Here is a 24769-nt window from a genome sequence, read left to right on the forward strand (position 1 = left end):
GGGGATCCAACACAGGATTGCCCTCTGCGTGGAATCCTTGCTGGGTATTTGGGAGGTGAGGGATTCTATTTCATATTGTGATTTTTAGAGCAAACTACTTCCTTGTTTTGTACTTGCCATTGCTGTTTCTGCTCTGCATGTGTGTATTCTCCCATTTACCATTTCAATCCCTGCCTTGGCACCTCAGTTGTGAGGTGGTGCCCGTGCTGCAGGGCAGAGGCTCACAGTCCTTGTCTGCTGGCAGTACTTGCCCAGGATCAGAGAACAGATCTCCCCATTGAGGGCAAAAGGCAAACAAATGTATTTGAACTTTTGCTTTCTCTGGGAGCCTCTCTTTGGTGGAGATGGTGTAGCAGCAGACAGCTATTTTGCCTTAGCCTGGACTCTGTCTCCTGGTTCCTTGTGAAAGCAGTGATGAGTTACAAGCCTGAGCCTTCTTACCAAATTCTCACTCTCTTGCAGTCGGACTGAAGGCAGAGAGGTTGTGCAGCTCTCTGGGGCAGCACAAGAGACATGCAGTGCATTGAGCTGCTGTGGCCAAATGCAAATGTACTTTGATTCCTCTTGGCTCGTCCTGGGCAGCTGCATTTGTACACAGAGGGGGTTCTCCACACTTCTGTAGAGCACATCTCCCTGGGGGTGCAGGTGCAGAGGCCATTTAGTTCTGAGCGCTCCTGCCACGAGATCAATTTGCCGTCATTAAAACATAACCAAACCAAACAAAGCCTCTGGCCTTTCATTGGAAAGGCTGCAGCAAACCACACCAGGGTGGCGTGAGTCTGCAACATACACTGACTTTTCAGGTAACAATCTTACAGTAAGTTAGAAAGGAGGACTTTTTTGGCTGGCTTCAATGCACACAGGTTACAAGACCTATGAAAAAGTGTTCTCTATTTCTTTAAAATGTTAATTACTCTCTCATGGGCTAATATTTATATGGCTTCTGATGCACTGTTGGGTTGGTGTTTTTCTCACTGATGAGAATAAAGAATGTTTCTCTATGTACAGCACAGTGACGGAATAAAGCAAGTTACTGCTTTGTTGTGTAGGGCTTCATCTCTTTTTCCAAGCTGGCATTGTTGGTGCAAGAAGCCAGGAAATCAGGTAAGGAAAAAGAAAATATCTCTTCTCTTCACTGGCAAGACTGCTACTTCCTCTATCTTATCATATTTTGTATTCAGTTATACTTAAATATCTCTGAAAAGCTTGTTCATTCATAGCTTTCCATGTAAGTAGTTCTGCAAGTTCTCACTGCACAATAGTGTAAAGGCCTACTGCCTTTCTTTGCTAAGGGAGGAAGCAATGGTTGGATTTGATGCAATTTCATTTTTTTCAGCAAAGTCTAAAAATCATATTTGCATATGTGGCTAAAAACCTTAAAGAAAAAAACAATTGAGCAATTAATTTCAAACTTTTTGAAACTAAGTATTTTGGAGTATTGTTTTGAAACAAATACTTTGTTTTTTAAATGTCCTACTGAATTTGGGGGGGATTTTTGAGGTAAACCAAATTCATAATGGTCTATTGTAACAGCCTATCAAATTTAGTGTTGATTCAAGCTCATTATGAGGTTTGCATTTTTTAATTAATGTGTATTTTTTCTGGATTTTTTTTTTTAATTTACCAAGTATTATTACTTCCTAAACACTGCCTATAACCTTCTGTCTCAGCAAATAAAGTTTGATTGATGACTGGAGTGAGAAACAGGCTAGTTGTTCTCTTACTACTGCGGTGGAAAATTCAGATGAGCTTTGAAAAGTTATGGTTTACAGTTTCAACTGGCTAGTCAAAACTTTGAGAAGGGAGAATTCCCTGCAATAAAATCCTATGCAAAGATTGTTTATAGGCATGTGAAAATTAACTGGTAATAGGCTAATAGATGGGTCTGCCTAGTCTTAAGGTCCTGTTTGTTGTTTTACATCCTGTATAGGAAAAATGCTCATATTTTTATTCCTATCTCTTGAAAATATTTTTGGGGATACTTCTAAGCAATGAAGAACAATAACAGATCTTTATTAGTCACATTCAAAGTAATTTATAAGCAAATTCTGAAACAGAAATAATGCACCATTGTGTTAGTACTCCTTATAAATAAGTGGCCAAAAATCCATTGTGACTTCTGGTTCTCAAAGTATTGACTGAATTACTGCTATGTCTATCATGCATGATTCTCCTTTTCTAGGTGCCCTGCTTAGCACCTCTGTATTTTGAAGCAGATTTATAGATTCTGCATTTTAGAAGTGTCATCTCTGTAACAACTGTGGCATAACTAAGTGGTTGTTCCTTGAGCTTTTGTTGCTCAGATTGTTTCTTGAGCTTTTGCTGCTTTTGCTGTGTGATGTAGATGGACACCTTTGCCATGGGCATGACTGTGCCAACGCTTCTGGTCCTGCTGAGCCTAGTGATTGGGAGCAGCCAGGGGTGCTACTGTGAACATTACCCATGGGGGTCGTGGTCTGCCTGCTCACAGACCTGCAATTTTGGCACACAGACCAGGCACAGGTAGGGCCAAGCCATCTCACTACTTCTATGTTTCTTTTCTGTGAAAAATAACACTTCTGGAGAGTGGCACCATGTCCAAACCTCCACCTTCCACAATACGTATAGAAAAATTGTCACTCTCAAGTGTTTATCAGATAAATAGATCATCTTTTAATTGCAATGCTTTAAAATTACAAAATTTATTATCTAGAACATTTCTGCCCTTGAGGCAGGGAGGGAGGGAGACGGCTGGAATTAAATGATTTTTGCGATCCCTTCCAATTCAGACCATTCTAATCCTAGGAGCCAGTGCCTCCAAACAAACCAATATCTGCTAATAGATGTAATAAGTGAAGGACAGCCAGGTCCTACAGTGTCCTTGCTGGCAGCGTGCTTTGGGTGTTCAGCCCCTGCAGACACATGGGGCTCTGGGGGCCCTGCACTGGCACAATGCCACAGGAAGAGCAAGCTCCAAATTTCCTCTCTGCACCATTAGTTTTATGACAACAGATGATGTCTAATAAAGATTCAGCAGCATCAAATTTGATGCAGCACTGTGGTATAATCTAAACTTGTGAGAAATCCCCTCTTTTCCTTCTGGCTCTGTCTGTAGCTATCCTCTGGGATACCTGAAGTGACATGAATTAAAAAGAATTGCTTTTTAAACTTAAGGCATATTTGGATTTTTCATGTACTCAACGTTCTGCAAATGTGTATTATCTCTCAGGGTTTCTTAGTTGGGTTCAAATAATTTTGTCAGACTTCACCTACAAGTAGAGAACACCTACGGTCTGTCTATTCTTTCCTAGTTTTTTTTTTTTTTTTTTTTTTTAACTTTTTTTTAGGCAAATAAGGATGGATGAATATTATAGCCAAAACTTCTGTGACCAGTTGTGCACAAAGCAAGAATCTCGTACATGTAACCAGCAAACATGTCCTATCAACTGTCAGCTTGGAGATTTTGGCCCTTGGTCAGAATGTGACCCATGTGTTAAAAAACAAGTAGGTAGAAAATGCATTATATGGGCTAAATGCAAGAAATTATGCTAAGGAGATCTCCTTGTTTCAACTTTACAGCAATTAATCTTGAAAATGAGACTTTAAGTTAACAAGGGAAATTGGTTATGAATTATACAGTAAGAGGTGGAGAGAACAAGTTAAAATAAACAGATCAAACCAGAAAGGGGTTTTATAGAGTAAAGCCATTTATGAGACTGCTTGTGATGCTTATAATAAATTTGCTTCAAAGTTTCCACTGCCATAGTCAAAGTTGAATTTTTCACATAAAGAATCAATTAAACTGCAAAGTGTTAATGTCAGCTTAAGCAGGAGAAAGTCACAGAATCTTTGCTTATCCATAACATTCTGTATGTTCTAAAAGAAAAGAAAAATAGAATCTTGAAAACAGTCAACAAATCCTAAGTGCTGATGGCTAGAAATTCTCAGGCTCTATCTTACACTGATAGTCAGGATCAGTTGGAGATTGCTATTAAGAAATAAAGAGCACCATTCCTTGAACCTTCATAGCATGTACAAATCTCTGCACCTCCACAAGGAGATATGTGGGACAAACACCCAGGATGGTGCTTTTTCTTCTTGGGCTTTTCTCTGTTGATGGTGGCACATTTAGAAGTGAGACAGTAGAGGGGAAAGAAATGAAAAATCAGGTATTAAGCAAACTTGACATAAAGAAACCAAGGGCTGTCAAATGTAAGGTTGCAGAGGATAGAGGGAAGTGACAGCAGATTGTGTGGGGTAATTGTATGGCTGGTGGGTATGAGCTTTGAAGCTGACCATGAGAGCAACTCTGAGGTTCTGTACAGACACAGCCCTGCATGTAACCCTTGGTTTCAGAAATCCATGCCTGAAAAGGAACTCTGAAAAATCTGTCAGACATCATAAGTATATCTTTACATATACATCTAACTTTCTGATGCCCAGATAGGGTGAGAAAGACACACAAAAGCTGTTTTACATGTGAGAGGTGAACCAGCCTGTGGGGCTGCAAGTAGGATGGGCAGTATGAAAGCAAAATCAGGAGACTCAGTGAGACACTGGAGACAGAAAGCCTCAAGAGGTGAAAGGGAGTGCTCCTCTCAACTGGGCTGATTTCAATACTCTCTTATAAGTCCAAGTTTCTTACCTTATATTACTATATAAATGTATTAATTTTTACTAATTTTAAGTATTGATGCAATAAAAAGGTGCTTTTGTGGACTGTGGTCCATTTTCCCCTACAAACTATAACGATCATTGCTTGTGTCATTTATAAATAGGAATAGCCAACAGAATGAATGGAGGGCCTGGCTTACAGTGTAAGAGTGAAGACTAGTGTAAGCAAGTTCCCATTGATGGGGCGGGATAAAGATGTGGAAGCTCTGACAAATAATATAGTGAATGTTATGGAACTAAAATGGAGTGTAAGGAGTGGTTTTCATGAGCTTGAAAACTTTTTGGTGTTGCTCTTTGCACTCTCCCATCAGAGTCACTTAGTTACTGATTTTCACTAGAATCTTCCTGCCCTGTTTGTCTCCAGAGTCTGTCTACAGGGAGGGAAGTCTGCAAGGGACCGTACTTTTCCAGTGGGAAAAATTCTTAGAGGAGAAGCTGTTCAGGCACACGCAGACATGTCTCACCAGAAGTCCTTTGAAGTGGAGTGGAAAATATATCTGAAGTGGTTTATCTGTCACCCTCCAACTTTACTGCATTGGTGGAGGGTGCTGCCTCAGGGAAAGAAAACTCAATGAGCTCCCAGAAACTTTCAAGAAAAGCTTTTTTGTCCTCTCAAGTCATCCAGTTCTCCTCAGACAAGGGGTCCCACATGTAGGAGTCAAGCCAGCTGGGTTGTCACTGTCAGGGTATTTCTAATTCAATAGAGATGGTAAAGAACAGGAAAAATCTCTGTAAGCCTGTTCTCCCATAATTTCCTACTGTATATATTGAAGATACAGGGATGGAATGTCTGATTCCTTTGGTGATGTAGATCAGGTAGTCTGCAGTTTAATCATTTATGCTCCAGGACTAATCTTGGGTACCAGTTCCTTGCCTGCCTCACCTGGGCTGATGACATGGTAGAATGGAAGGACAAGAATGACTGATTATTTCCTTCAGGGCTGTGGTTCTGATAAAGCTTCAGCAGCACTGACGTGTGTGGCTCTGCCTGGGGTGGGACTCAGCTACAAATAGCTCACAAAAGCAGCCCTGGCTTTGTTTCTTCTGCCTTTCAGTTCCGTACCCGCCCTCTCCTGCGACCATCCCAGTTTGGGGGGCAGGCCTGTACCCAGCCACTGGTGGATTCCCGTCCCTGTTTCCCAGCTAAGCTCTGCAACATTGTGGAAGTTGACTGCAAGAATAAATTTCGGTGTGAGAGTGGTAATGATAATCCCCATTGTGTAACTGCAGCATTACCATTTAGTCAAATTTTAGGTACTGAGACAAAAGACATCCATACATTCCGTGCATAAATTCCAGGGAAAATGGACCAGAGAGAAAAGTTTATGTGAGGATTTTATATGTGTTAGTAACAGCTTATCTTTTCAGTTTCTTCTATAAGTAATTAAAATGCAGTCCCTAGCCAAGGGTGTCACTATGATCATGATAGCTGGACAGTAGCACTGTTCCAATTATATTTCTTTGCACAAATTTTTTCATATACAGACATAACTGTAGAGTTTGTCTGAACATGAATTCTCACTATTCTTATTAGGTTTGTGGCTATTTCTTTTTTGCTTCAATTTAAATATACCTGATTAAGCTTAATAATTTTATCCACATATCCTTTTGCGAAACTTAAAATTAAGTATTTGCGGCTTTGAAACAAGGCAAAACTCACAGAACTGAAATAATAATTTCCTAATTGGAATAATCCTGGCTTTATACTAATTCAGTGTTAACATCTATGGCAAGCTCTCACCTTTGCAAGGGAAAAAGACAAGGCTGCCCTTTCTGCATTTAGACATGATGAACCTTTGCTGCTGCTGTTTCTCGGGTGCAGGTCGCTGTATTTCGAAAACACTGGAATGTAATGGAGAAAATGACTGTGGGGACAACTCTGATGAAAGAAACTGTGGAAGGAAAAAGACTGTGTGTAACCGAAAGTATGAGAGCATCCCAGGTGTGCAATTAATAGGCAGTGGGTAAGCCAATTCTGCTAATCTTTTTGTAAGCTTTAGTTGTTACCTCACTAATTTACATGAACAAAATAATTCCCAGTAAGCATGTGAGAGCATTCATTAAAGCATATAATCTCTCAAATTAAAACTGGCAAGAAATTATAAAAATACAACAAAAAAATTAGAGAAGGACTGGCCTGCTGCATCTTCCAGTCCTGCTCTGCTCTGCTGGTCGACCAGATGAAGAGGTGTCAAGGAACACTGTCCCCAAGTGATTTGCTCTGTCCCAGAGCAACCAGAGCATGTATGGGCAACTTCCAGCTCATGGAATTACCTACCTGTAATTACCTACCTACATCGTGCCAAGTGCTTCAGAAATTTTTAGGATACTCCTCTACAGATGTTTTGTTTGTGTGACATTTCACAGGATACCAACTACTTCCACACTATTAATTAAGGCAATATAAAGCCTAAACATGGGATGCCTGTCCCTAGCAGACTTGCATTTTTTAATTGAATTTTGAACCCAGTGTGGTCCAGTAACATCACTTATGGTAGACATAGAGAACCAGTAGTTCATTTTCCTGGAACATTTTTAGGCTCTCCACTTAAGACTGACTGCCTTATGCTGACTTTGGGGTTATCAGTAAGGTTAGGCACTGCTGGAAAGTAGGAAACTGGATTGATGCTGCTGCACTTTTCAGGTGAATTCAGTGTGAATGAGAAGTTCTTGTAATTCCTTTCAAATCAGTAACAAGACCCAGATGCTCATGCTCTCAATCAAATCTACAATACCTCACTGCAGCTGTGTACCATGACATGTTTCGAGTCCATATATCTTTCTGGAATCGTTTAATCTCTGGAAATAAATTTTTGTTAGATTTCACATTCTCGCAGGAGAGAGCCGAGGGGAAGTTCTTGGCAACTCATTCAATGGAGGACGATGCACCACGGTGAAGAACAATGAGACAAGGAAGTTGTATCGTGTTCCTGCCAATCTGGAGGCTGTCAGCTTTCAGGTACTCTAAAGCAGCAGCTCCTAGCTGTTAAACCCTTGCTGTAATCACAATCCAAGTTAGTGTTAGGTAGTATGGTATGTTTTAGAAGAAAATTTCTCAACCTGGTGAGGCTTGAACATGCTTCAGTTGATGTGTGGAAAATGAATGAAATAAATGTTCATGCTGTACTCATGCTTTTCAGATCTGTGTTAACTCAATGCACCATATATCAGAGTCAATACGATTGATTTGAGCTTCTCCTGCTTCTAGTGGCTGCAGCCTTATTTTGTTCCATTTGGTACCAAGGTCCTTCTCCCAGCCAGACATCATCTAGGCAGAGGGTTGTTCAACTCCAAAGCTTAGTCCAGCATCACTTCTGTGTACTTGAAGAACCAATGGCTGCAGCTTCTGACTCCAGCTTCCTTCCTGTCACCTGCAGCCTTGGGATCCAGTTCCTTCCTGAGCCATTTCAACCCCTCAGTCCTTCCCGTTCCCTGCCCAGCCTCTCCACAGTGCAGCAAGGAAAGGAGGCAGGCACTGAGCCTGGAAAGCAGGAGGACAAAATACACACAGCCTGGAGAGGAGGCTTACAGGATAGGCTGGGGAATGGCCAAAACGAACCTGGAGTGTATCTTATTAAAAAATCAAAGAACCATTAATACCCCTTTTATGGACACTAGCATTCAGAAAATGCTTTGAATACCATGATTGGGGCACAACATCTGGCGGTGTACATATGAGCAGGCCCTGTTTGAAGCCTGTAGATGCTGCATGGGGAAGAAAAGAATGCAGGATGTGAAAAAGCTCAACTAATGGATGAAAACTTACGATTTTTGCCACATGTATTGTGAGATTTTAGGATTCCTTTAACAGAGGCAACTGAAAAAAGGATACCCTGCTACATTCCTCAGAAAGTGCAATTGAATTGGCCATGACATGTAGGATTTTTCAACAATGGTGAAAAATTGCTGTCTGCAGAAATATTCAGAGGGGAGAACCAACCTTTGGTTTGCCCAGGTCTCTTTATAGCCAGTAAAGTTCATTAAATAACTGATGTCCATTTGCAGAACTGTTAAACTTACCTTTAGGAGTGCATCTTTATCTTTTAACATTTAGAGCAGCTGCTCATATAAAAGGGTTACTGGATTGGGCCTTCTTGGAACTCCAGTCTCTTTTCCTGCAAAAGCAGAGGACTTCTTGAAAAATGGAAGGTGGGGGGGGGGGGAAATGGGCCACATTATTTTCCAAAATTCTTAACAGCCCTGTTAAGTAAATGGGTCTAGAGGAGAGGAAAAATATCTCATTTTTCAAAAACACACAGGGACTTTCCAAAATTTTAGGAAATAAGTAATTTCCGATCTGATGCTCAGGTTGTCCTGGTGCTTTTCTGAACACCACCACTAGAGGTTTACCAGCTCGATCAGCAGGTTTGGTCGCAATTCCTCTTCATCTGCCTTTAATCCATCATGCAGTATAGGTGCTAACAGTCCAAGCATACTCTAAGACTCTCCTGTGGAATTCTGTTCATTCTTCTACCTGGAAATTGAGAAGAAAGGTCAGGAAGCACTAAACTCTGTCTTGTACAATATAGAATCCATGGGGTTGGGAAGTAGTCATGATGTGGACACAACATGTATGTCTCGAATTCTTTTAAAAGTATGTTGGAACTTGTTGAAAAACATTCCTGAGGTTTAGGGCCCAGGGGTGATAAGCTTTAGAAGAAAGTGCTACATGCTTTTTTGTGGTTGTTGTATGAACAACTATTAGTAAGTCTGGTTCTTAGTTTGTATTCATTTTGCCTCTTAGCCTTTCTCAGTCTCATTTTTTGTGTAGCTCACTTTCACATCTCAAATAATCAAGGCATATTTTTTCCATTAAAAAAACATTAAAAAATCAAGAATTCTTTGCTTAATAGTTTTCTGTTCCATATTATCATTTATGCAAATGCATTTTGCTTTACTGAATTGCCAGGTAACAGATGAAGAGGATGATGTAACATCAGATTTCTACAAAGATTTAACTCCCCTGAGTCACAGTGCTTCTGACAGTAGTTCATCCACTCATAGTGGTAAACGTTCTTCTGGTATCCCATTTTTATTCTCAAAAAAGACACGGGTCCGGGTTACATCATCTTCCTCCTTCAAGAAAGCTATTGAAGCCTCGTATGAAAAGGTAATTTAATGTTGCCTTCAGTTTCTTTCTTTCTGTTGATTTGTGTCTGCTCATTTCAGAGCTGAGCTGCCAAAGGCTACTTTCCCTATCAAGACATTGACCCACTAGAGTTAGCTATTGAAAAAATCCTCTTCTGATACTACATGTTCCTGGTTGTAACATACCTTTTGTAATGCGTCGTGGTTTTCTGCATTTAATACAGAAAACATAGGCTTATTCCATTTTTAAAAAGCATAGAATTGACACTATCATATTGGGTAAGCCACTCCTTCCCCTATCCTAATTATAGATTAAAGGGCATAATACCTAACTGCAGCAGACCACTCAAAAAATAAAGGAAGCGCACTAAAGAATGTTATTCATATGCAGGCACTGGGTATGAATCTACATTATTTTTTTATTTGGTAGCTAACTTGCATATTGGAGTCTCATGTTGGAGTCTCAAATGCCAAGATGCATTTGGTCATAAAGATAATCTCAGAAATAGCACACCCACAGAAAAGTTTCTCAGAACAGATAACATTTTTCCCATAAGATTTTGTGCTTTCAAAACAAATGAATACTGGTAGGGTAAAAGATTATGCATTTTTATAACTTAATGGCAGTAAATGATGGGCTATTGTTTGCACTTCTGCATGGAAAGGCTATAGGACAGAATCAAGCAAAGGTCTGTTGAAACCCAGGAGTTCTAATGCAATTACACTGAAACTTTTGTGGAAATAGTCTTAACTTTAAGATTTCCTATGATGGAAGTTTGCTGCATGCCTTGCTCAGTTGTCCTAATGGTTAAGCAACTTGATTGCTTGAACAGATCATTGCTTCTAGCTTGAATGCAACTATCCTGAAGTTCCAGCTTCTGGAAACCTGCTCACTTTCATGCCCATGTACACATATCAGGCAGCTCTCCTGTACAATTGGCAAGTTTATTTTAGGAGAACAGTGGCTTCGTATTGGCATAAGCCCAGACCAGAGCTAATGATGAAAATGTTAATTTAGGCTAAACTTCCAACAGAAAAGTTATTCTGCACATACATTGGTTTTCAGCATTGTTGTCATGGAAGGTGGTGAGGTTGCCCAGACAAGCTGTGGATACCCCATCCCTGGAAGTGTTCAAGGCTGGGTTTGATGGGGCTTTGAGCAACCTTTCCCAGTGGAAGTTGATTCTGTCCACAGTAGTGGTGTTGAACCTAGGTGGTCTTAAAGTCCCTTCCAACCCAAACCATTCCATGATTCTATGAAATCACAGAAACCCACCAATAACTTAAGCTAAAGATGACACGGTTTAAAATCCTTTCCTAATGAATCCACAGCAGGACTATTACCTTGGGTCTTCCTTGTGTTATCAACTGTATCAGACAGGAAGCCTCTATTTTTATCTCTGTCTCCATAAATTGTATTACTGAGTGTTTGTAGGTAGATGTGTACTTGTGTATGTTTGAGAGACCTACAAGACAATTTGCAGCACTTCCTTATATAGTGAAAAAGAAGGCTATATTGATCACTTAAAAGGAGAGAGGGTTTTTCCTGCGCTTTGGGACGTCTCATTCAGACCTATATGTTAAAATATGTATGAATAAGATATTAATACTCTTGGCTCCTCTAGTTTCTGCACTTACCTCCCTCTGAAGGTGCTAAGACTCCCCTTTTCTTATTTCTAGAATTCCAACTTTATTAGAGTCCATAAAGTAATTTCTGTTGCAAACTTCACAATGAAACAGTCAGATCTGCAGCTGTCAGACGTCTTTCTAAAAGCACTTAACCAGCTGCCCCTGGAGTACAACTATGCTTTATACAGCAGAATATTTGATGACTTTGGCACTCATTACTACACCTCTGGGAAGATGGGTGGTTCCTATGATATTCTTTACCAGTATAGCTCTGAGGAACTGCAGAACTCGGGTATGTAATCTTTAACAAGAAAATATCATTATTTGTTTAACAGCTTTTCTTATCCCTGTTTTTAGGTCTTACACCACAGAGTAAGTTCTCCAAGAGCAAAAAATTCTTTAGACTTTCACAGACTCATTAATTACTCACATTGCTTACATATAGAGCAAGAAGAAATGTTTGCTCTACACTGCATTTGAAAAGTTCAGGAGATTCCTTATTTGGTAAATGTCACTGTGTTCAGTGAAACCACTTAAGACCTTCAGACCAAGACCAGGTGCCACCAGCAAGAGTTGTTCCAGTTGTTCCTATAGCATGGTACTGAAGTCTGAGAGGTACTTTTTGGGATGCAGTCAATAAAGCCGATGGTCTGGATTAGAAATTACTTTAACATTTTCCCATGACTGCTAGACTCTCAAAATGAAAAGACACCACAAAAATGGAAATCTAAAGTTAAAAGCTGTGATCTTTAATGCCACTGCTCTTACTTGCATGGGCGTGGGAGGGTAGCTGAAGCATGCATGTGTCCAACCCTGCACGTGGGGCAGCACGTGCCTGCTGTAGTGAAGTCTCCAGTGGTGGGTGAGGAGCATGGGAAGCTGCTGGCTCACCTCAGTGTGGGAGCTTGGGGCACGGTGCCTGCCATGTATCATGATTGTGCTGATAAAGATGCTGCTCTGTGGTGTTTCTAGGCCTGTCAGCTGAGGAATCAACAGAGTGTGTCCGAACAGAAACAACCAGGCGTGTGCTCTTCTGGAAGAAAAAGAAAGTCAGTACCAGATGCACCACAAACAGGATGACTGTGACACATGAAGGTGACCATGACGAGAACAGGGCCATGTCATGTTACTTACCCTGAGATACCATTTCCCTCAGCTTCCCCAGGTGACCTCTCAGCTTTGTTGAACTACAGATGCTCTTCTACCACTGTCAGAGCAGCCAATGTTTCGTTGTCAGGCTCTGATGCAAGCACTGAAATCATATTCTCATTTGCAAAAGAAATTATGATGTGGGTGTGCTATTTCTCTGTTCTGGAGTGCCATCACTGGGGATCTGGTATCACTGGCTCTCCAGCTGGTCACAGATCTGCCAAATATTACCCCTCACACTGGGTCCAGGGCCAGGATTGCTGAACTGAAAAATGAGAAAAGCTAGAATTTTGTGTCTATGACTCAGTCCCTGATCTTCTTTAAGGGTTGCTCAGAGATCATTGAGAGAGCTGGGCTGCACTAACACACTCCCTGACTTTCCCTTCCCACCTTCCTCATGGCAAGCAGACATTTAGGTACCGTGGTGCCAGAAATGTGTATTGGAAACTGCAGAGGCTGGCGCATTTTCCATGAGAATCGCAAGAGTCATGTTCTGCATCACTAAGGATAGGAATTTCATCACTTCCACCATGTTTTTGTCCTCAGTAGTTGATTAGTATCTTTTACTTGGATGTTTTCAGCCAGGACTAAACCTGCCATTCTGTGTGTTCTAGAGGTATCCTCCTACCATGCTGTGTGCTCTAGAGGAGGCTACTGCATTTTCCTCTTCTGTGTTACACTCTGGATATCCCCAAAGCTCAGGTCTCAAACACTTTAATTTGAAATATTATCACAGGATTCTGTCATAGCAGGCAGGGGTTGTTCTTCTGAGCTTTGACTTCATTCTTTCAAGGATAGTTTCAAAAAATTAATCTTAGTATATTCTTTAATATCCTTTTATACTTTTTCTTATAGTTGTGTTGTCACATACACTGTCTTTGGAAGCCTATGTCTGAAAATACTATGATGAAATCATCTTTCAGGTTCTATTTTGGAGTCATCTGAACGATCAATTTCCCTGGTAAAAGGTGGCAGGTCAGAGTTTGCAGCAGCTCTGGCCTGGGAGAAAAAAGGGGCTTTTCCAGGACACAGAGTCTTCACAGACTGGCTGGAATCAACAAAGGACAATCCTGTGGTGATTGACTTTGAGGTAAGAGAAGAACAAGAAAAACACTGAGATAGCAAAGACTAACTGCTCTTCATAGAGCTGTGCAGATATTTCTTTCCTGTAAACAGGGATGATGATATATGTGATATCAATGTACATAAATATGGGCATAACATAAACATACAGAACTTTTATTAGGACAGCTTCTTATGTATGTTGGTTTATAGGGCACACTGGTTTTGGATTGTCCATGGACAGTGGGATTAAGAGTGAGGAATGTGAATTACTTGCTCTGGCACCAGCAGGAGCTCAGGCATAGGCAGGGGTTAGTTACTGTGCAGGAAAACAGTGCATGGTGTCATTCCCTTGTCAAGCCTACGTTGCAAAGTGTGTCACAAAGCTAAACTGAAATAAAACAGCAATGCCCTCTCTCTTTGTCCTGCTCCTTTAGTGCAGCGTGCCAGTGCTGCTGTGAGCACACTGAGCTGTTTCCCTCCCCAGCTGGTAGAGCAGCTGCGCAGCAGCACTTGAGGCAAACAGCAAACCCTGCCTGAATGCAGCATCCACTGAGGGATGGGATCCATCCTACTGCATCTGCTGAACTCCTGAAGGCAACATAGGGATGTCTCATGTGACAGGGTCTGGATGCAATCAAGCCCTAAATCACATAGTGATGTGGTATAGAGCATCCTGAATTTAGGACATAGTATCCCACTTGGTTGATTCTCCCCTGGCTCACAGAGTCCTAAACTGGGGACATAAAAGCATTATGAACAGGGTAACTTACACACATAGCACTGCTGTCCTCCTTTAAAACATCCATCATTCCCACGGGATACAGCCTCCTATGTAGGCTCTATCTCCTTTAAAATACTCTGGCTACCCCGGTGAGGGCCCTGCTGTGTTTCGGTTCCTGCTGACTGAACAGCTCTCTGCCAGGTGTCCCCCATCGTGGAGCTGGTGAGGAACGTGCCATGCGCGGTGACCAAGCGCCGCCACCTGCGGAGGGCCCTGCGGGAGCAGGCGGGCGCGCTGGACCCGTGCCGCTGTGCCCCGTGCCCCAACAACGGCAAGCCCGTGCTCTCGGGGACACAATGCCTCTGCCTGTGCCCGGCCGGCACCTACGGTGACCACTGCCAGACGCGGGCTCCGGGTCACACTTCAGGTACTGGGGGCCATGGCGGAGGCCTGCAAATCTGGGCTGTCCGGTGTCTCGTCGTCGGGTCTGATCTGCCGTAACCTGCCCTTACTAAATCCACATCCCCGCATAGTGATGTCCAAAAAGCATAAAAATGAATCTAGGGATTACAAATAAAGAATAGCCATGACTCCAAAGACAGTGTAAGACATGGTAAAATATTCCTTAGCTACGTAATTAAGGTAATCTGGAATGAGCTATTCGCAATAAGGGTGAAGCTGAGATCAGAGATAATTGATGCAAAAAATTAAGAAACCCATAGCTTAACATTGCTAGTTTTCCCTATAGCCTATTATGCTGAAGACTAGATGGCTAATGAACATAAAAATTGTTGATTACAGTTTAGAAGGAAAACTCAGTTGTCATAAGGAGAGAGAACATAATCACCATTCTGGAAAATTTAAAGAGCAATTTAATGCAAAAACATTTTTGAATTAAATTTGTACTAGTGCCATACATAAGGGAAACAAAGGAGACATTATATGTATTTATATTCCTCAGTCTAATGGGAATATAAGTTAAAGTCACTCAGGCAGATACAGTTCTCATTATCTGACCCTGATGGAGGAGAATTTTGAAAAAAAAAAACAACCAAAGACAGAGATGAATACAGACAGTCTATTGCATGCAGAAAAGAAAGGGTGTGCATGGAAAAAATTATGCATGTTTCATGCTGGTACAGACAATAGATGCCAGGGGTTAAGAGAAAACAGTAACAGTAATGTTTTAATGTAACTGGCATAGGATGTAGATTTGGAGTTTAGACATGGTGCTAGAACTCAGATTTATTTAAAAACTTATTAAATAATGACCTATCTCAGAAACTTGTAAGTACCATGAAAACACACACATCTGTGAGTGCAATAAAGTATAAAATATGCTGCTTCTGAGTTTTAATGTTACTTGCAGCCAAAAATAGAAAGGTAAATTTTTTGGGGGGTTTTGTCAAGCAGCTGGAATTTGAGTAGACACCTTTTGGAAAACTGTACATTCCAGATGCAATCTATTCCCTTAGCCTTTACAATTTTAAATTTTCTGAAAATTGCTAATATGAATTTACCATCATCCCTCTCTTACATGGCCTTAAAAGAAATATGGTGTATGGTACCGGTCTGCCAATAAAAGATGGTGTCTCTTTTATTCCTTGCAGTTGCTGTTGATGGCCGATGGAGTTGCTGGTCTGAATGGAGTCCATGCAATGCTTCCTTCAAAAAAAGAAGGACCCGGGAATGCAATAACCCCTCTCCAATGAACGGTGGGAAGCCGTGTGAAGGGCAGCGGGAAGAAGAGGAGGACTGTTATGTCTCTGTGTTCACAGACAGGTAAGAAGATCAAAAGGTCTCCTTAGTCATGGGATAGTTAAGGAGCAGTCCAGAGTGGCTCTGTGACTACCAAGGAAAAATAGCAGACAATTTTCCCCTCTGAATTTCTTTGGTGGAGCACAGAAAAGGCAAACTCTGAAAATCTCTGCAATTTGCTTCACATTTGGATTTATTAATTTTTTATTCCTAGAGAATTGCTCATGAATTGCACACTAAAGTATGCCTGCAGATCTTGTATGATGCTTTGCATGGCTTAATTTCCAAACCCAAGGAAAAAACTTTTCCTTCTCTTCATTGGAGTTCACAGTTTCTATTTTTTTCCCTATCCCCTCTTTTCTTAGAGGTTTAGATCTGAACTCAGTCACAGAGAGAATGAAGCTACCAAGTTTCTCATATTTCCATTTCACGTATGACTGATGTACCTTTTTAGTAACTTCAAATCCTAACTCCAGACTGGCTCGGTTTTTTTCATCTTCAAGCCCAAGGCTTTAGGCTTTTTTTCCTCTCCAGAGTGAACAGGAGAGGATTACAAGCAGTGGGCTCCACAGTTCTTTGTTACTCAGACACCATGAGAGACCAGTCACATTTAACCACTACCTGGGGGCAACAGGAATTATGTGGATTATCTAGAGATTTTCTGTTATGTTGTTCTTTGCTGCGTCTTTTTCTTGCTGTACAAAAACATTTAATTAATTATGTTGATAGATGCATTGAGCACTTTTTTACTGCCCTCATGCTCTCCCCCCTATCAACCTGCAGTTTTGTCCACCATCTTTTATTTAACAGAATAAAATTAGAGGGAGAGGATGACACGACACACTTGCAACTCTCCTGACATTCTGCCATTGTCACTTGGTGATATGAATGCTTAAGACAGTCTTACAGCAAATTTTCACTTTTCAGAGGTGCTCCTTGTATAAATGATGATGAAGCCAAGAGAGAGGAGAATGTCTTGATTGGTGAACCTGAGTCTGGATGTTCTAGGCCAGACCCACCAGAATACGGCTTTATCAGGGTGAGCATGAAAAATAATACAGAAGCAAAGTGTAGTAGTAGGGAAGTTTTGCAGCTTCCCTGCTGTATGTGCCTGATACCCAGTCTAGCTACTGTGCTAGTTAAAAGTGCTGTGTTCAAGGAATGCTGCAGGACTCTAGCCCACCACACTACACCAGCAACTGAAGAAAAGTCAAGGTAAAATTAATTTCAAGTGGTCCTTGAATCCTTGTTTGGTAACCATGACATCAGTTACTGCAACTGGAAAAAGTTATCATTATATTGGTGAGTCGATGACTCATATTTCAGAGTAGGAAATGCATGCATTCATTACATCTTATCAGGATTTTGCTATTGTTTCCTTTGACAATGCCCAGTCTCGTTACCATAGATCCTTGCAGAACTTTTTGGTGTGGGTTTCTTAAATTTTTTTTTTAATTTTTTTTTTTTTTCTTTAGAATGAAAAGAACCAATATGCTGTTGGGGAGGAAGTTGAAATTGCTTGTGTGAGTGGGCATAGCCTCATTGGCTATCAATACCTTCGGTGTCTGCCAGATCAAACCTGGACACAGCATCATGTTGAGTGCCAACGTAAGAATGAGAAAATGAATAAATGCACAGCAACAAAATAGAAGGGGAAGAAAATATACAAAAAAGATTTTATTAAAGGTTTTTTAAAAATGAATCTCTAACATATCTGAAAAGATAGCATTTTAAGAAGGTATTTAATGTAGACATGGCAAAAACATCATGAGTCACTACATCACTCCTCTTTCAATTCAGAAGTGTTACTATTATGTGCTTTGTAAGGAAATTGTAATATGCAGTGCATTAGAAAATCCTCAGATGGATGCTGCGAGATCCTTCTCTTTTCTAGTTTTAAATAGCTTTAACAAAAGAACTCACCTTTTGTTTTCAGACTTACATAGCTATCTTTAGGCTGATGCAGTTATGAAGAAGAAATCATTCCTGCAAAATTTGTCTAGTATCTTTTATATTAAATGATAATGTGATAGATAATGTGTTTCTAACCATGACCTCCCAGGCTGCCTTGAAAATCTCTACTATAAATCAATGCCTTGAAGGATTTACAGGTCAGTTAAGAATTAAAGATCAGAATTGGTCTGTGTTTGCTAACAGAGAGATTTCAGTAAAAAATAAAAACTTGGTATAATTTCATCGATTTAGTCTTCATTTTAACAAAAAGAAGTACCTGAATATACTTACGAGTTTTTTATTACCGTTGACTTTCTTCCAATTACAAAAGAAAAATTACAATATGCTGTTAAATGCCATTCTTACTATTTTTAAACAGCAAAATTAAATTACTTATATTAGCATACATTAGAAACATTTTGTCATTATTTAGTTATTACTTGAAAAATATTTTAGACTATGACAATGCACTGAAAAGTTCTAGACTTAATTATGTTAAATTTTTATGAGTTTTGAATGTCAGACAAATGTTCAGTATTACTGAGTGTCTTTATATGGTTCTTCAGATAAAACATTGTGACTTTCTTTAAATATCCACAGAGCATTAAACCAACAAGAATTATGCCTTTTTTTATTGTTTGTTACAGCCTCAGTATGCCTCAGGCCACCAATATCTGACAGTGTCACAATTTCCCCATTTAAGCAACAGTACAACATTGGTGAAACAATGAAGCTGAGCTGCCAAGCTGGGTTTATAGTCACTGGTCACACAAAGTATACCTGTGGGAAAGACCTGTCCTGGACACCTCCTATTATGAGGTCTGTTACATGTGAAAAAGGTTAGTATGCCTGCAGATGCTTACTGCTTCCATATTGCTGGTATTAACAGTACTGTTTATTTCAGCTAGCTAGAACTAGGAGGCTGATGGCTGGGTTTAAGACATATAGCAGCTGTTCATTAATTTTAGTTTTCCTTTGTGTCTCCCATGGTGACAGAATTTCAGCTCTAAACTTCTGCATAAAGTTTAGAATTTTTGGATGCAATGTACTGTAAACTTTAATAATGAAATTGAGACCCTGCAACTGTTTGCTTAAAATCAAAACCAAATCAAACCAAACCCAACAAGGGTTAATGAAAGCAAAGTAGGAAAATGCATTCTATTGAAACTTTAGCTGCTCTTGTTATTTTCCAGTGATTTTTACAAAGACTGATGAAAATTGTAGTTTGCCAGCCAGGGAGATTTTGAAAAGAGAAACTTAGTACAAATAGAAATAAATCCATTTTAGCTTTTATGGTAGGAATATAAGATATTTCTGTTCATTCCTTACTAGTTCCAGTAGTTCTCACTTGTTGTTTCAGATGTGCTAACCAAAATGAGAGGTATTTGCAGATCAGGACAAAAGCAGGTTGGATCTCAGTGTGTTTGTATGTCTCCAGAAGAAGATTGTGGGTAAGTGCTGTAATTAGAAATCAAAGTTTCTCTAATGATAGACCAAGAGGCCATTGTGACACCGAACAGGAAGAGCAGGAAAAGACAACTGCAAATCAAGACTACTCTTGTTCAGATATTAGCTAGCTGTTCCTCTGTATTCAAATTACAGTCCTGTTTGTAGCCTATGAAATAAATGAACAATGGGTCAGGTTAGAGGGGTCCCCAGTGGTCTCCTGGCCTAACCTCTCTGCTCAAGCAGGGCTATCCCAGAGCACACGGCACAAGATTGTGTCCAGACGGTGCTTGGGTGTCTCCAGTGAGGGAGACCTCTCTGTGCATCCCTCTTGCACCCACAGTAATCCACTTCTTCCTCATGTTCACATGGAATTTCCTGTGCACCCCTCACTGCCCGTTGCCTCTTGTCCCATTGCTGGGCAGCAGCGAGCAGAGCCCGGTCCCTGCTCTGACCCCTCCCTGCAGACACTGACAGACGCTGATGGGGTCCCCTCTCAGTTGTCTCTTCTCAAGGCTGAACAGGCTCAGCTTCTACAGCTTTTTCTCATAATAGAGATGCTCCAGTCCCTTGATCATCTTTGTAACCCTTCACTGGACCCGCTCCAGGAGTTCCATGACTCTGTTGTGCTGAGAAGCCCAGAACTGGACGCAGCTCTCCACGTGTGCCTCACCATGGCTGAGTTGATATGCAGGGTCACCTCCCATAATCTGCAGGCAAAACTCTCTCTAATGAGCCTAATTACTGTAATGAGACATCACAGCGTATGCTTTTAATCTACACTGCTCTCTGCTCCTGGAGACCCCTGGAAACTCCTGGAAACTCTTCTCTTTATTTCTCTAATGTCATCGCGGTGCACAAGGAGCATGCAAGAACTATGAGCTCTAAGGTTCCTTCCAGTCCAAACCATTCTATGATTTTATGATCCTCTTTTTGGAAAATGACTAAGCTCCACAAAATGATGCTGCTTGGAAATGCATCCACCTTCTAGGAATGAATTCACTCAGTAACCGAGAGCAATACAGAAGGAAGGAAACTACAAGCCACATGACTGTTTTTGCCTGCCCTTGGTGCCAAGACACCTGTGTGTCAGAGAGAGTTGCACACACAGCTGCAGGGATGCATTAACTCAGAAAAGCCACCCAGGCCCAGTGGAAATTTCACATCCTTGTGGAGGTAACAGCCTCTCCTTTTTTCTGTACAGACACATGTCCTTCACCTCCCAATGGTTGGACAGGACCAAAGCTTCCCATCTCACAGCACTTGTTTTATGAGGTCCAGGTCCTGCAGCAGCAAGGGCAGCCTTAGGTCTTCAGGTCTCCAGCCTGGTCATGGCTTTGCTGTATGTACTGTTTAAAAGTATGGACTTCTTCCATAGCCTGTTAAAATAATTTTTCTTTTCTTCCTTTGGGTAGCCACTACTCAGAAGACATCTGTGTGCTACATGCTGTTTCTGAACAGAATGTGACCAAGCCCAGCTGTCAGTACTCAGCTGAAATGTGCCTTGGAGTGCAGTCATTTCATTTCTTGCATGCCGGCCCTTGCCATGGTAATTCCAACCTAGACTGGGCTATTGAGAGGGCAAAGCTCTCTACAAATAGCTTGAAGAAAGTGCCCTGTGGCTATGACACCTGCTATGACTGGGAAGATTGTCAAGGTATGGCTTCTGAATGGTGAGATTCAGCCATCTCTTTGGATCTAAAAGTAAAATGCACTGGCTTTCACTGCTCCAAGAACAGGATTTACAGATATCATGATCCCTCTGGGCACACAGAATGTGAAAGTGTGGTCAGTTCTGGGTCCCTGCTACCTAGGATTACACTTAGATATGTGCTTTTTCCCTTTGCTCAACAACTAGTGTAGTGTTGTTACTTCCCATTAGAAAGGCACAAGAGGAACTTGGAAATTAAGAGAGCTTTTTCAGGAGAATTAACATTTGAATTTTTAATCACAAAAATGTAGTTGGTAATATTTTCACCCATTCCTTGTAAGGCTACTAGCTCCTAGTCCTAGTTTGTACTTCAGGAATTAATTTGGGCCACACCTTCTATAACATATAATTAAATTGTGAAATTAAATCATGATACTACTTCAAAAGCAAGACTGGGGCCATTAGGCTTAATGGGATTTTAATGGTAAAATTTGCAAATATCCATATGTGAAAACTGTGTTTATCAAGAGTTTTAATGAACTAGCTAAGCTGGTAAAAAAACCTAAGAGGATTATTTTCTAAACAATATTGTGCAGCTTGGCTGTTTACTGTGTAACCAGGTGATGAGAGCAGTAAGTTTTTCTGTAAATGTCTGAGGTGCTGACTGGCTCTGCTCATATCAAGTGTTTTCCAGGTAAAGGCTGAGTGACAGACATGCTCATTCTGTCCCTTGCTGCCAGAGACAAATCTGATTCTTATCACACTTGTTCTACATAATGATAAATAAAGCAACAGCTGTGCAGCAGTCCTAAGCCTCTATTTTGAAGATGCAAGATTTCTGCAGCAGAGAATTTGAAGTAAATATGGCTCTGAAATTGCTGCATGACCTGTTGTCCCTTGTAGGCTCAAGCAGAGGGCATGACCAGGTGTGTCCATCAATGGACATGCTCTGGTGGAACCTCTAGGTACCATGGGCTGGCTCCTGGAAAAAAGGTGGTAATTTTTTTTAAATTACTTATTCCAGAGCCTCTAAGAAGCCTAGTTCTGCTTCCACAGTGCAAGTGTCTTCAAGCTGGATCTTGTTCTAGCACTTCAGTGTTTTTCTCTTGAAAGCCTACAGAGAAGCTCTGTTCAGAAAAATAAGAGAAAGAGGAGAAAAATATATTAGGATTAGTTGTCAGTGTTGTGCTCTAAAGATTAGAACTGGACTTTCTACCATCTCCATAGAAGTCCACTTTTCATGAATGTGCACAAACATTTATGTGCACATAAATGAATGTTTTGTTTTTCCTGAACGTGAGTAGTTGGTATCAACAAAGGGACAGAACATGCTGCAGAGAAGATACTGCAGTACCATGAAAGAAGCTAAATGGAGGAAAGCACACATTTTTCATGCTTTAAAAAACTGAAGGCAGAAACTCTGCCTAGGGAGTTTCTGGGAAAGAATATAAAGAGTCAGAACCTGATTAGATCAGAAATAGGTAATGAAATAACCAGCAGGACTGAGCTTTACCACAGGCCAGCAGTAGGTAGCTTAGTATTCATACAGTGAGCTTTAATGAAATAGGAGCTGACACAATATGGACCTTAAGACTCCATTTCATAGCAAGATTGTGTTCAAGGATAATTGGCAAAAGAAAGTCAACTCAATATATCTTTGTTTAGAAGAAAAGTCAGGGAAAGCCAGTGGATAAAAACAGATCAATTCTGCTTTTGTATGGGCCATTGCTGAAAAAAACTGTTATTTAAAGCTGATTATACATCTATTCCTAATATCCAGCCATCCAGTGGATGCACTACAGGCTTTTCATAACTAATATATCACAAACATCCACTAGTGTTTTTCCCTGTTGGACTTTGAAATGTCATCAAAGTATAAAATCTGTTTTTTGTCATCTCATTTGCTGCTATATTTCCACACATTCATTCCCAGATACAAAGACCCAGTGCTCCTGCCTGATGCCTTACCAGTGCCCCAAAGGAGAGATCCGCCCTCACTGCATCCAAATGGAGACGACAGGGAGGAGGAGGACAGTCAGTCACTGCATGCTGGCAGCCATGAAGTGTGCTGGCATCAAACTGCAGGTGCTGGAGCAGGGGAGCTGCCTACCATAACCCATTTGCTCTCTGCACACACTGTGATCATTGCATCAAATGCAAACTGAGCCACCCACGGAAAAGCTTGGTTGGTTATGAAAGGATAAGCGGATCAAAACAGAAGGATGTGGAAAAAAAAAAAAAAATCCAGCTCGTTTAACAGCTTTTTGGGAGAAGGATGGCAGTGGCTTTTTTCTGTTGGAAAATGACCTGGGCTCAGGGATATAAGGGACAACTTGTCATTGCTGGCACCTCTGGGGATGTGCAGAGGAAGGGAGGGGAACAAATGGAAAGGGAGAAAAAGAAATATTGCCTTTGGTCTCCCGTAGAGCTGGATGAGACTTTTACTTTCCTCAGCCATTTGTTGTTTTGTCCTTGTGCTTGTGACTGCTGTTCACTTTTGTCTCACTGTCTGAGCACCTGCTGTATCACAGGCAGAGAGAGCAAGCACTTCAGCACCACTTCTGACATCAAATGGGGAAGGGGTAGCAAGAAGCTACAGTACAAATGGAAGGAGCAATACCAAACACTGAAAACCACAATTATGCAATGAGTGCATAAAGTCATCAAAATGATGTGATTTTTAATTGGAGTAGCTGAAGGGAGCAGGTGTTTACTTTCTGTGTTTGTTCACTGGGTTTCAGTTTTAGGCAGAGAGCCTGAAGCCTAAAAGAGAATTTCTATGGTACCCCTCAACATGAATTAAGAATGTTTGTAATTTAAATATAAAATAAACAGTTAATGAACAATGCACTGGGCAGAGTCCTACTGCAATATGTGGTTCTACTTGGAGTGGTTGTATTTGGAGTCTGCAGAAATACATCATAACAACATCCCTTGCATATACCTGCATCAGCATCAAACCTGAAAGCAATTGTATTGGGCGCCTCAGCCCAGCCATGGTCCATGCCCCCAGCATTCCTTGGTCACAAATCATTACTTCTGAGCAGTTGCAACTAGAATTTTCTCTTCAGCACTCAGAATTTCACGAATCTGAATATAAATCTGCCTTTTAAGAAGGGGAAAACTGAACTCCACTTCTTTACCAACAGACATTAGAACAATGACAATCAGGAAAAGAGCCCCACAGATTTATAGAAAAGAATCACAGGATTTGCTGAGCTGGAAAGGAGCCGTATGGATCATCAAAGTCCAACTGGCCCTGCAGAGGACACCCTAAGAATCACACCATATGCCTGAGAGCATTGTCAAAATGCTTCTTGGACTCAGTCAGCTTGATGCTGGGACCGCTGCCCTGAGGAGCCTGTTCCAGTGCCCAACCACCCTCTGGGTAAAGAACCTTCTAACAACCAACCTAAACCTCCCCTGACACAACTCCAGGCCATTCCCTCCTGTCACTGTCACCACAGAGCAGATATCAGTGTCTGCCCCTCCTCTTCCCCTCACGAGGGAGTTGTAGCTGAAGTGAGGTCTCCCCTCAGCCTCCTCCAGGCTGAACAGACCAAGTGCCCTCAGCTACTCCTTGTATAGCCTGCCCTCCAGACCCTTCACCATTCTTGTTGCCGTCCTTCGGACATTCTCTAATAGTTTAATGTCTT

At 41.1% G+C, this 24769-nt stretch overlaps 1 protein-coding gene across 2 annotated transcripts; it reads left to right on the forward strand.

Annotated features, from left to right (window-relative positions):
• Positions 1-429: 429 nt before the first annotated feature.
• Positions 430-23963, forward strand: C6 (complement C6). Of its 2 annotated transcripts, XM_059836539.1 has the most exons (19): positions 430-803; positions 1050-1104; positions 2345-2502; positions 3327-3483; positions 5709-5853; positions 6476-6617; positions 7474-7612; positions 9563-9763; positions 11422-11662; positions 12343-12465; positions 13443-13609; positions 14507-14732; positions 15916-16087; positions 16991-17102; positions 17539-17671; positions 18664-18855; positions 19377-19467; positions 20878-21119; positions 23047-23963. In XM_059836539.1, exons 3-19 carry the CDS (start codon positions 2345-2347, stop codon positions 23226-23228), a joined length of 2823 nt encoding a protein of 940 aa, XP_059692522.1. In that variant the 5' UTR covers positions 430-803; positions 1050-1104; the 3' UTR covers positions 23229-23963. The 2 variants fall into 2 exon arrangements, with proteins under 2 accessions (XP_059692522.1, XP_059692521.1); XM_059836538.1 differs by lacking the exon at positions 430-803 and having other exon boundaries at positions 926-1104.
• Positions 23964-24769: the final 806 nt, after the last annotated feature.

The sequence above is a fragment of the Haemorhous mexicanus genome, chromosome Z, assembly GCF_027477595.1.
Source record: "Haemorhous mexicanus isolate bHaeMex1 chromosome Z, bHaeMex1.pri, whole genome shotgun sequence".
Lineage (NCBI taxonomy): Eukaryota > Metazoa > Chordata > Aves > Passeriformes > Fringillidae > Haemorhous > Haemorhous mexicanus.

Excerpts from the sequence above, each read along its gene's own strand:
- C6 (XM_059836538.1), top strand. The coding sequence starts at position 991 with ATGTTTCTCTATGTACAGCACAGTGACGGAATAAAGCAAGTTACTGCT. Across the intron at positions 9,764-11,421 it reads TTGAAGCCTCGTATGAAAAG|AATTCCAACTTTATTAGAGT; the intron begins GTAATTTAATGT and ends TCTTATTTCTAG. Across the intron at positions 14,733-15,915 it reads GGCTCCGGGTCACACTTCAG|TTGCTGTTGATGGCCGATGG; the intron begins GTACTGGGGGCC and ends TATTCCTTGCAG.